The following is a 14085-nucleotide window of genomic DNA, read 5'->3' as shown; positions in this document are numbered from 1 at the left end:
ATATATCCATCTATCAATCATCTATCCATCCATCTATCCATCCATCATCTCTCCATCCATCCATCCATCAATCAAATCATCCATCTATCCATCCATCATCTCTCCATCCATCCATCTATCCATCAATCCATTCCTCCATCTATCATCTCTCCATCCATCTGTCTATAAATCTATCAATCATCTCTCCATCCATCATCGTCTCTCCATCCATCCATCCATCAATCTATCCATCCATCATCTCTCCATCCATCCATCCATCCATCAATCAATCAAATCATCCATCTATCCATCCATCATCTCTCCATCCATCCATCTATCCATCAATCCATTCATCCATCTATCATCTCTCCATCCATCTGTCTATAAATCTATCAATCATCTCTCCATCCATCATCATCTCTCCATCCATCCATCAATCTATCCATCCATCTATCCATCCATCATCTCTCCATCCATCCATCTATCCATCAATCCATTCATCCATCTATCATCTCTCCATCCATCTGTCTATAAATCTATCAATCATCTCTCCATCCATCATCATCTCTCCATCCATCCATCAATCTATCCATCCATCTATCCATCCATCCATCTATCCATCAATCCATTCATCCATCTATCATCTCTCCATCCATCTGTCTATAAATCTATCAATCATCTCTCCATCCATCATCGTCTCTCCATCCATCCATCAATCTATCCATCCATCTATCATATCTCCATCCATATATCCATCCATCTATCAGTCATCTATCCATCCATCATCTCTCCATCCATCCATCTATCCATCAATCCATTCCTCCATCTATCATCTCTCCATCCATCTGTCTATAAATCTATCAATCATCTCTCCATCCATCCATCAATCTATCCATCCATCATCTCTCCATCCATCCATCCATCCATCAATCAATCAAATCATCCATCTATCCATCCATCATCTCTCCATCCATCCATCCATCCATCCATCCATCAATCAATCAAATCATCCATCTATCCATCCATCATCTCTCCATCCATCCATCTATCCATCAATCCATTCATCCATCTATCATCTCTCCATCCATCTGTCTATAAATCTATCAATCATCTCTCCATCCATCATCATCTCTCCATCCATCCATCAATCTATCCATCCATCTATCCATCCATCATCTCTCCATCCATCCATCTATCCATCAATCCATTCATCCATCTATCATCTCTCCATCCATCTGTCTATAAATCTATCAATCATCTCTCCATCCATCATCATCTCTCCATCCATCCATCAATCTATCCATCCATCTATCCATCCATCATCTCTCCACCCATCCATCTATCCATCAATCCATTCATCCATCTATCATCTCTCCATCCATCTGTCTATAAATCTATCAATCATCTCTCCATCCATTATCGTCTCTCCATCCATCCATCAATCTATCCATCCATCTATCATATCTCCATCCATATATCCATCCATCTATCAGTCATCTATCCATCCATCTATCCATCCATCATCTCTCCATCCATTCATCCATCTATCCATCTATCATCTCTCTATCTATCTATCTATCTATCTATCTATCTATCTATCTATCTATCTATCTATCTATCTATCTGTCTGTCTGTCTGTCTGTCCATTTATCTATATCTATCGCGCTCTCTGTCAGTCTGTCCGCCCGTGCGCGAGCTCGTCTCCGGCGGGCGCGCGCCTGCGTGACGTCAGTGGTGTGAAGAAGATGGCGGCGCTCGTGAAGGCGGAAGGTAAGTGGCGGAATCCGTCGCTGTTGCGGTTACTCGTTGCTGTCAGCGGGCGAACAGCCGTTTATCAGAACCCGTCCGCACGGTTCGGTTCGGTCCCGGTGTGCGTTCCCGTCTCTGTTCCTCCGGCATTAGTGTATCGCGTGTGTGTTTGTATCCCGCTTATCAGTGTGTATGTATGTGTGTGTGTCAGTCAGGGCCCTTTGGGCTTGTCATATTTATGTTTATGAATAAAATAATGAAATGTAGTCAGAAGGGTTCGGTTGGTCCGGTCTGCGTCGTCTGGTTGTGTGTGTGTTTTAGTGTGTGAGTGTGTTATTGTGTGTGTGGTTCAGTACCAGGTGTGTGTGCAGGAGACGGTGCCGTTATGTCTCTGACAAAGTATTATGGTATTACCACGTTTTTGTACACTGCTACTGTTCCTTGTGTTAATGGTTAAATATCGTATCATTCAGTTTTATGGCATTACCATCTGATGCCTCTGGACCATAGTACTGCCACAGTATTTTGAGGTAATTAGGATATCATGATAATTACAATATCAGAATAATAATGATCATTAACACGTACAGCTTCATAGATCATTAATATACATTGAAATATGTTGAAATGTCTTGTTAGCCTTTGCTAGTATTCAGACTTCATGTGGACTAATTAATTGGCTGACGTTATTTTTATTTTGATATCATGGCTTTATTGGCATTTAGTCAAATAACATTTGATTTATTCTAAAACCTGACTGCAATAAGCATTTTCTGTTTACAGATATTTTGGAGAATGTGTATATATATAAATATATTCGTATAGTATACATTATTTTGAGTGTAATATAGAAATAAGTCATAATGGATGACTGTGTGACAATAGTATTTACTAATAGTATGGCTATTTGGTGTGTTTGTGTATGGGTTGGAGGCGGGGCTATGCTGAATACAGAGTGCTGATTGGTTGAAAATGATCTGACGCGACTGATATTCCTCAATCTGTGAGCAAGTTTACATTTTTAATGATATTTCAGTTTATAAAAGTAACTCATAAATTGAAAGGCAATAGACAGTCATGATGAAGCACTGAGAATTATATTAAAGTATTATTGTTGCAAATTAAAAATCTAGTATGAGATTTTGTAAAGAGAGGAGTGTATTTGAATGCTTATATTTATGTAATATTTAAATACACTGGCTTTCTTTACTTTCACTGATCTCCATCAATCTCATTTTAGATGCATTTTACGTGTTCATATATTAAAACAGCTAACTAAAATAAATAAAATCAAATAAATTTCAGTACGTTTTAAGAGCTAAGTGTTTTTCAGGGATCCCACTAGCCCTCTGTTTGTTAAACAATTAATTAACATGAATTTTCCAGTCATTCGTGGTTTACTAGATAGAAATGTCTTATAATTTTAGTTGTTCTAGCATATTGTAATGCTTGTTTTGTCATATTTTTTGTCATGCCAGTGGTTTCTATATGATCTGTTTGCACTTACAATGATTTGGGAAATGCAACATGATCGACTGAAGCAGTGGTGTGAGTTTGGGTTTGTCAGAGCAATTAATGATTTAGAAAGTCTTCAAAGAACCTCTTAGAAACATTATTTTTGCTATTTCTAATTTGGTGGCACCGAAATTACAAAGTCTTACAGAAAGTCTTTTTTGTGGCACATAAAAGATACAACAACAGAAAGTATAATTTTTGTGGTGTTTTTATTTTTTTAATTTTTTTTAAACCATATTTCTTCCCTAGTGCTGGGCGATATGACGATATATATAGTGGGGACGATAGAAAAGTGTCTATCGTCCTATTTCTCTTCTATCGTTTCTATCGTCTCTAACCTAATTTTATCAATTACTAAAGAAAATATTGCATTAAATAGGCTATGACAAATGTATGATAGTGTCTTGTTGCTGTGCAATGCATACTCTACCCTATAAGTGATAATCAAGAATAAAAACGAACTTTTTCACAAAGAAACTCCGTCTTGTGCGACGTGACGCTTTACGTTGTTGCGAGTGCAACATGCTTTAACTCGTGAGTGCTTAGCCTAAAGATGGAGACGCAAGAGGTTGAAGATGAATGCCCGGAGTCGCAACAACAAACTGAAACTGCTACGCAGGCAGCAGACAAGTACTTTTACCGACACGTGGGTACGTCAGTGATTTTGTTGCATTTTGGCTTCAAGAGCTCCGACACGGAGCAGAAGACAGTCATGTGCAAACTCTGCCAAAAGACTGTTTCCGCGCCCGACGCTGACGCCTGTTTCACGCCTGTTTCACACATACTTTGTCTGCAGTGCGTATGCGTTGCGTATTTTTTTCCGCACCCATGTTAACGGATCAGATCGTTCACACTGCACGCGGTTGCTGTCCGGTAGTACGTTCCAGAAGCGGTGCGTTTGCAGCAGTGGAGCGATCCTTTCGGGACAGAGTCTGTTTTTGCTGCGCTGCATGCGCTGAATTAAAGTGACAGCGCATTGTTCGCTGTAAAAATGAACATGGATTGACACGGAAATGTACCATAAATGCATATAAATGCAGTCTACTGTGTTTCACAGTCAACACGTGGCTTTTTGGCTAGGTTTAAAATAGTGCAGTTTTAAATAAACAAGGCAACATAATAGATGCACTTGTCCAGGTAGAAAAGTTTTTTAAATATGTTTTTTAATAAAGATTTAATACGAAAGAAAGGCACAGGGAGCCGACTGCTTGTCTGTGGTAAGTTTTAATTTAAAATATTTGTGATAGCCCAATTTCAATATAAAAAGGAAGCTATGCTGTGTTTAAATGTGTTGCAACTTGCTTGAGCAACTTAATATACAAATCTAGAAGTCAAGTGCATTGAATAATAGCCTACGTTGTTTATAATACGTTGAGTTTAAACGTGAATATGTCTAGTAGTATTGTATTAGTGTACTGTGATAAAAGAGTATCCCAATGCTGAAAAAGCACGATTGGATTTGAAATTAAAATAACGGATAAATGGTGTGTTTGTGGTAAACACCCGCGGATCAGGAACGGACTGCAAACGCGTCCTGTGTGGAAGCAAAACGAGTCCGTGCTGCCTCTGCACCGCATACATAACGCACACGGACTGCAGACGGAGTATGTGTGAAACAGGCGTGATACTTCATTTTGGTTTGCAAACTTTGCACTACAAGGTTGAAAAATGTTTTTATATATATATATATATATATATATATATATATATATATATATATATAATTGAGTGCTTTTCTGCTCAGAAACTTGAAATGGCTGTGCATTTTAATAAAAAAAATAGTTTATTTTGATAATACTATTTAACTATGATGTGGATAAAAAATGTGAAGGCTACTGTAGCTCTACCTTCACCACATCTGTTGTCATTTGATACATTTATATTGCTGCACTAAAATGTATTTTTCTCATTTGTGACAGTTCAGTTAAATGTCACTTCAAATAACGAATAAAAATAAAGTTGCAAAAAAATTATGCAATGATATTTTTGTCAAACTTTTCAGAGAATAACTGAAAACGTACTTTATTTTGGTATATCGTGATATATATCGTTATCGTGATATAAAATAATCCATATCGTGATACATGATTTTTCCATATCGCCCAGCACTATTCTTCCCTTAACTGTGGTAAAATCAGTGTAAGACGCAGCTCTTGTGGCATATTGCTTTATTTCACCATTAAGTTCTAAAGCCTTCTTGTGTGAATGTTGTTGAATAGATTCAGTAAGAATGAGAGCTGATGTTTTATTTACCGTATTTCAAAAGATGATTTATTTATTGCTCAAGTGTTATTCTCTTTTGGCTCAGCGTTAGGATACATTTAAATGTTTTATTTAGAAATTTTGAATAGTAACAACATCTGTTTTGATTATGAATTATTAGCGATAGAAATGATGTGTGTTTGACTGATAGTTGAGTGACTGATGCTGAAATGCACAATGAGGATTTTGTTCTAAGTCATAATAAACAAATAAAATGGAATCCAGAAAATTTAAATTAAAAACACTGGATAAGTATGATACTAAAAATTTTATCTTTGTTAAACTTTTAATACATGTTGGTTTACTTGTGTAGTTTTAATTAATTAATTCTTTTTGGTTACAAAAAAATTAAACATTAAAATAGAGTATGGAAAAATTAAAAAACTAAATTTGCAATGTAAAAAAAAAAATTAATTTGGAAGAAAATAAATCTGATGAATTTCATAGGACCCTAAAAATTTATTTTTTTAAACTTTTAAGTTTTACTTTTAAGTAATAATAATAATAATAACAACAATAAATTGTTTGCATTCATTGATTTCAATAAATTAGACATATTTTTTGATAACAAAAATTTAATTTAATCATTAAAACAGAACACAGAAAAATTAAACAAATTGTTAAATATTATTGCAATTTCAAATATCTGTTTTTAATGTGGATATCTGTTAAACTGTAATTTATTTCTGTGATCAAAGCTGAATTTTCAGCATCATTACTCCAGTATTCAGTGTCACATGATCCTTCAGAAATGTTGAAAACAGTTGTGCCGCCCACTGCGCCCAGTATTTTTGTTAAATCCGTCATACATTTAACATTTTTAGAATTTAATTCAACCATTAAAACAGAACCCCCTCAAAATAAAAAAAAAAAAGCAGAATTAAAAAAAAAAAAAAAATTTTTTGGGAAAAATACTAAGGCCCTACATAAATTAATTATGATGAAATCATTTTTTATTATATCAAAGGATGTGTGAATGAATCTCAAAATATAGCATTTACTCCAAATATATGTAGAAATGTGAAAAAATATCCTTTAACAAGATTATTCATACATTTTCTGACACATACCCAGCCTGATCGTTTTCTAATTTCACATATGTTGGACTATAACTTCAAAATAATGTGTTTTTAGAGACATTGGCTCTGTTTTCAGCATTAGCTAAATGTGTTTTAGAAATATTGGCTGTATTTTAAAATATAGTCAAGCGTCTCTTTGATATTTTGTGTTTGAATAGGAGACATTGAGACATCAGGACAGGTTAGATGTGAATGTTGTGTGATTACAATTATTAATAATTAATGCTTTTTGGTTACTAAAATGTAATCATTAAAATGGAGTATGGAAAACCAGAAAAATTGCAATGGGAAAAAAATCTTAAGTAGTAATAATAATAACAACAACAACAATAAATTTAATGATTTCAATAAATTATACATATTTTTTGATTTCTAAAATTGAATTTAACCATTAAAACAGAACCCAGAAACATTAAACAAATTGTGAAATATTATTGCAATTTTAAATATCTGTTTTAATCTGAATATCTGTTAAACTGTAATTGATTTCTGTGATCAAAGCTGAATTTTCAGCATCATTACTGCAGTCTTCAGTGTCACATGATCCTTCAGAAATGTTGAAAACAGTACTATTTTTGTTAAATCCGTCATACATTTTACATTTTATAATTTAATTCAACCATTAAAACAGAACCCCCCAAAAATAAACCAGAAAAAAAGCTGAATTTAAAAAAGAAAAGATTTTTGGAAAAAAGGCCCTACATAAATTAATTATGATGAAATAATTTTTTATTATATCGAAGGATGTGTGAATGAATCTCAAAATATAGCATTTACTCCAAATGTATGTAGAAATGTGAAAAAATATCCTTTGACGAGTTCATAAAAGATTCTAATTTTCATTTTCTAATTTCACTATAACTTCAAAATGATATGTGACCCTGGACCACAAAACCAGTCATAAGGTAAAATTTTACAAAACTGAGATGTATACATAATATGAAAGCTCAGTAAATAAGCTTTCTATTGATGTCTGGTTTGTTAGGATAGGACAATATTTGGCCGAGATACATCTATTTGAAAATCTGGAATCTGAGGATGCAAAAAAATCAAAATACTGAGAAAATCACCTTTAAAGTTGTCCAAATTAAGTTCTTAACAATGCATATTACTGATTAAAAATTACATTTTGATATATTTATAGTAGGCATTTTACAAAAAATCTTCATGGAACATGATCTTTACTTAATTTCCTAATGATTTTTGACATAAAAGAAAAATCAATAATTTTGACCCATACAATGTATTTTTGGCTATTGCTACAAATATACCCCAGCGACTTAAGACTGGTTTTGTGCTCCAGGGTCACATATGTTTTTAGAAACATTGGCTCTGTTTTCAGCATTAGCTAAATGTGTTTTAGAAATATTGGCTGTATTTTGAAATGTAATCAAGCCTCTCTTTGATATTTTGTGATCAAATAGGAGACATTGAGACAGGTTATATGTAGGACACAGGTTAGATGTGAGTGTTGTGATTATTTCTGGACCAAACTGATGAACAGATCCGTCAGTCAGAACCATTAAACCAGCAGCAGCAGCAGCACAGGGAACACATCAATATTATATAAAAGAAACGTGTGTGTGTGTTTAATGTGTGTGTGTGTGTGTGTGTGTGTGTGTGTGTGTGTGTGTGTGTGTGTGTGTGTGTGTGTGTGTGTGTGTGTGTGTGTGTGTGTGTGTGTGTGTGTGTGTGTGTGTGTGTGTGTGTGTGTGTGTGTGTGAGAGAGAGAGAGAACTGTGAGAATACATTTGATCACCTACTGCTGCAGTTACCAGGCAACACAGACGACAGATCCGGAGAGACACAGACACTTTCTATAGAAATTCATCACAGTTAGAGTCTAGTTATATGTATTTTAATCTCGTTTTTATCTGGTGCCTTTTATTGTGCTTTCTCTTAGGAATGCACCCAATGTTCGCCGGCCGAAAATGGCAATAAGTGAAAAGGCTGAATAAATGATAGCGAACAATGAGGTGATGTGATCAAATAGAGGCACTAATGATCAAACATGTGGTCAGTGTGGAAGCATTTAAAACTGTCTGAGAAAGACATAAAAATCATTCCCAGCAGCGACAGCGAGAGACTGTTTAGAAGCGCATCGCATGTCTTCATGAGGAGAGAAAGGTTACTGTATGATGACTGAAATCATCCATTAGTCAATCAACTCCAGAACGTTCTGTTGTCTAATACACCAGACACCAATTGTGTTTATTCTGACAGCAGCTCCTTAGCCAGGGTTCAAAGACCAAAGATGACAATCATTCACAAATCTGCTGCTGCCAGCAAAAACTAGGACTGAGCTCTTCTTGCGGGTTTACCACTAAATAAAAGTCAACATTCATAAATGTTAGTATTGGCATTGTACTGTTGTTCTGGAAAATAAAATAACACAAAACTAATGCTAACAGCTCTATTAATACATTTATTCTAACATTCTCCTTTGCTCAGCAAGGCTGCATTTATTTGTACGTTAAAAACACATGCCTGATTCAAGAAGGGGGTCTTAATAATGGCCAAAGAATGTTATTTTACTAACTAATTTTAAGTTTAATTGTGGCTATAATGTCTACTATAATGTTAAAAATGTTCAGTGTTAAGTAAATATTTTTAAATTGTTGTTTTGTAATAGTTTGTTTTTCTTTGAAAAGCAAGATAAAATTGTAAAAAGCACATTTTGGCTATTTAATTTATGCAATGGTGAAAAAAAATTTGGCAAAATGCATGGGGGATAAACACGAAAAACCATGTTTGGTTATCACCCTTCAGCCCAGCGTTTCATTTTGTTCGTCTTCAGCCAAGAATTTTCATTTCGGTGCATCCCTAGTTTCTGTATTTCTTTATAAACCCCAGTTCATGTTTGGTTTGTGTGTGTGTTTGTATTCAAAATGTTTTTGTGTTTTGCTGTAAGTGTGTTTATGTGTGTGACAGAATACTTCAGTATTTTAGCTCAATATGGATTTTATGTGGTTTAGCAGTCAAACGTTCAGAATATGACATTTCTGCTCTTTCTGAGAGTCTTTTCTGCTCACAAAGGCTGCATTTATTTGATCAAATACAATAAAAATTGTGAAATATTTTTAGATTTTCAAACAGCTGTTTTCTATGTGAATATCTGTTCAAATGTAATTTATTTCTGTGATCAAAGCTGAATTTTCAGCATCATTACAGCAGTCTTCAGTGTCACATGATCCTTCAGAAATCATTCTAATATACTGATTTACTGCTTAAGAAACATTTCTGATTATTATCAATATTGAAAACAGTTGTGCTGCACAATATTTTTTTGTGAAAACCATGAAATACAAAAAAAATCAAGGACACATTAAACCGCTGTTCTTTCAAAACCTTTTTTTTCATCTGTAAATCCTAAAAAAAAAAATTATGTTAGTTTCCACTGTTTTCAACTCAGAATACTCAGAAATGTTTCTTGGGCAGCAAATCAGCATATTAGAATTATTTCTGAAGGATCATGTGACACTGAAGACTGCAGTAATGATGCTGAAAATTCAGCTGTGTATCACAGAAATAAATTACATTTTAACAGATATTCACATAGAAAACAGCTGTTTTAAATTACAATAATATTTCACAAATTTTACAGTATTTTGATTTTGATCTCTTTTAGGAGCATAATCAAATTCTAATTTAAATTGTATTGTAAACAGGAATAAATTACAGTTTAAGAGATACACATAGAAAACAGACTTTTTAAATTCAAGTTAAATTAGAATTTTATCAAGCTCCTAAAAGAAGTCAAAATCAAAATACTGTAAAAATTCTGAAATATTATTGTAATTAAAAACAGCTGTTTTCTATGTGAATATCTGTTCAAATGTAATTTATTTCTGTGATCAAAGCTGGATTTTCAGCATCATTACTGCAGTCTTCAGAGTCACATGATCCTTCAGAAATCATTCTAATATACTGATTTGCATATTTGCACATTTCTGATTATCAATGTTGTGCCACCCAATATTGTTGTGAACACATCATACATTTTATCTTTTAGGATTCAAAGATAAATAGAAAGTTCAAAAGAACAGCATTTATTTGAAATATAAATCTACTGTAGCTTTTGATCCATTTAATTCATCCTTGATTAATAAAATTATTAATAATTTTTCCCCCTCTGAACTTTTAAATGATAATGTATAAATCTGTAAAAACCAGAAATCGTAATTTCAGAGTTTTGACTAGTTGTATGTATGTTTGATAGAATTTATTATTGATTTTTTTTAAATAAGTGTATTTCAAAACAACCTTTTTATTTTATTTTACTTGGTTTATAATTATTGAATTATTCATAACTGATTTTTTGTAATCGTTCGTGATCACATCATAAGGTTCTTCTGATATACACGGGAAAAAAGCTTTTATTACTTAGATTTTTTGTCCTGTTTCCAGCCAAAATAAAAATTAAGGATTTTCTAGACGAGTAAAAATGATTATTAAGTCAAAATTAAGTGTGTGAAACAAGCAAAATAATCCACCAATGGGGTGAGAAAAATAATTTTGTTTTCAGTTTGAAGTAAGATTTTTTTTCTTACCCCATTGGCAGATTATTTTACTTGTTCTAATCAAAAACTCACTTAATTTTGACTTTTTGATCATTTTTATTTGTCTAGAAAATCCTTCTTGATTTAAGAATTTAAGAATCTGGAAACGACAAAAAAATCTAAGTAAGAAAAGCATTTTTTGCAGTGTAAGCATCAGTTCAATGAAAAGATGCAAATATAAATCTAAATTCTTAATTTTTATGTCTCTAGTGTTCATCAATTTTGTTTTAGTTGTAGTTTTAGTTATTTTAGTACATCGTTAAACTGAAGTAAAATGCGAAATGTTACCTTGGCAACTAGCTGAAAAATAATAATAATAAAATATAGATATTTTGCACTTTATTTGATTTGTGTTAACTTTTATTTTTATTTCCTGTCAGTGTTGCAGTTTCGTCCTCCCTGGATTGTGTGACTGCCTCCTGCAGGCCGGAGGAGTGTGTGAACTTCACCATGAACAACAAGGACGCGACCACTGAGTCCGGTCCGTCTCTAACACACACACACACACACACACACACACACACACACACACACACACACACACACACACACACACTGGTATCTATCATAATGGGTTCATTACATAGGCATAATGGTTTTTCAACTGTCCCAACTGTATTTTCTGTCTCCTAACCCTAAACCTAGCCCTCGCACAAAACTACAGGCGGGTCATTCCGTGTCAAATCAACCAAATTTTAAAAACTTCCCTGTATCTGAATTTCAATATGGCTCCAGGAGTAAATTATTAAAATGTAGACATTTTCAGTGGTCAAAAACCAAATGTGGGTCAGTTTGAAAAAATACGATACTTATTTTCTTTTAAAAAGTAATGTCTGAAGAACAATAATGTCAAAGCTAGAGATGTATCTTGTTTCCTTCTGTCAAAACAACTGCTTTGAACACACCAGTCTGGATGCCATAAATATCATCTTTACAAAGAGATGCGAGATTTAAAGATATCACAATATGATTTTAGATTCTAGTTCTTCTTAAACTTTTCTTTTAGAATCTTAATTTTCAAGACCCTACATCATTCAATCCCAGAGATATGGGGAATCTCAATGAGATTAATGATTTACTCCTGGAGCCATATTGAAGTTCCAATATCTCTGGAACTGAATCTCATAGGGCATTAAAAATAAAGATGCCAAAGGAAAAGTTTATTAAGACCCAATATCTAAAAGGGCATTAAAATATATTTAATACTTCTTGAGTTATAGGCACACAAACTTTGGAAAAATTATATTTATGCCACTCAGACTGGTATGTTCAATGCAGTTGTTTTGACAGAAAAAAGATACATTTCTAGTTTTAACAGTGTTTGTTTTTCAGACATTCTTTTTAAAAAGAAAATAAGTATCGTATTTTTTCAAACTGACCCACATTTGGTTTTTGACCACTGAAAATGTCTACATTTTAATGATTTTCTCCTGAAGCCATATTGAAGTTCCAATCTCTCTGGAACCTAATCACACAGAGCCTTAAAAATAAAGATGCCAAAATGAAAGTTCATTAAGACCCAGTATCTAAAAGGGCATTCAAATATCTGTAATACTTCTTGAGTTATAGGCACGCAAACTTTGAAAAAATGATATTTATGCCACTCAGATTGGTATGTTCAATGCAGATTGGTATGTTCAATTCAGTTTTGACTGAAAGAAACAAGATACATCTGTAGTTTTAATATTATTTGTTCTTCAAACATTCCTCTTTAAAACAAAATAAGTATTGTTTTTTTTTTTCAAACTGACCCACATTTGGTTTTTGACCAATGAAAATGTATACATTTTAATGATTTACTCCTGAAGCCATATTGAAGTTCCAATATCTCTGGAACCGAATCACATAGAGCCTTAAAAATAAAGATACCAAAAGGAAAGTTCATTGGGACACAATATCTAAAAGGGCATTCAAATATCTTTAATACTTCTTGAGTTATAGGCATGCAAACTTATGAAAAATGATATTTATGCCACTCAGATTGGTATGTTCAATGCAGTTGTTTTGACAGAAAGAAACGAGATACATCTGTAGTTTTACATCTGTTAGCCATATTGGAGTTCTAATTTCTCTGGAACCGAATCTCATAAGGTATTAAAAGTAAAGATCCCAAAAGGAAAGATTATTAAAACCCAATATCTAAAAGGGCGTTAGGATATCTTTAATACTTCTTGAGTTACAGGCATGCAAACTTTGGAGAAAAAATGTGAAAAGTGCTGTTTCCCCATTTTGAATGGTCACCATTGGCACATAATGCAACAAAGATTACTAAAGTCAACAGATTTGACTAATATATCAACCAAATTTAAAAAAAAAACTTCCTTTTATCTGAATTTTAATATGGCTCCAGGAGTAAATCATTAAAATGTATACATTTTCAGTGGTCAAGAACCGAATGTGGGTCAGTGTGAAAAAATACGATACTTATTTTCTTTTAAAAAGTAATGTCTGAAGAACAAAATGATATTAAAACTAGAAATGTATCTCGTTTCTTTCTGTCAAGACCACTGCATTGAACACACCAGTCTGAGTGCCATAAATATTCTTTTTTTTTTTTTTTTTCAAAGCTTGAGTGCCTGTAACTTAAGAAGTATTAAAGATATCACAATATGATTTTAGATTCTAGTTCTTCATAAACTTTTCTTTTAAAATCTAAATTTTCAAGATCCTACATCGTCCCTGAGCTATAAGGCTCTCAATCAGGCTTAATGTCCAGATTGTTGAATGTTACCCATTTTCAGTGGTCGAAATCCATGGTCACTTTTTATACAGCTGATACTTATTTTATTTTAAGAACAATGTCTGAAGAAGAAACAGTGTTGAAATTAGAATTGTATATTGTTTCCCTCTATCAAAACAATTGCATAGAACATAGCTGTCTGAGCTGCCACCACTGAAAATGTGTACATTTTAACGATTTACTCCTGAAGCCATATTGAAGT

At 33.3% G+C, this 14085-nt stretch overlaps 1 protein-coding gene across 2 annotated transcripts in view; it reads left to right on the top strand.

The window, feature by feature from the left end:
- Nucleotides 1-1712: 1712 nt before the first annotated feature.
- camta2 (calmodulin binding transcription activator 2) overlaps nt 1713-14085 on the top strand; it is a 60291-nt gene continuing 47918 nt past the window's right edge. For both annotated transcript variants that reach the window (XM_073823051.1, XM_073823050.1), the window contains exons 1-2: nt 1713-1749; nt 11524-11624. In XM_073823051.1, coding sequence (XP_073679152.1) covers nt 11594-11624 — 31 coding nt within the window. In that variant the 5' untranslated portion in view covers nt 1713-1749; nt 11524-11593. The remainder of the gene's footprint in view (nt 1750-11523; nt 11625-14085) is intronic.

Source organism: Garra rufa, chromosome 18 (assembly GCF_049309525.1).
Source record: "Garra rufa chromosome 18, GarRuf1.0, whole genome shotgun sequence".
Classification (NCBI taxonomy): Eukaryota; Metazoa; Chordata; class Actinopteri; order Cypriniformes; family Cyprinidae; genus Garra; species Garra rufa.
This window is presented reverse-complemented; position numbering and strand designations above follow the sequence as displayed.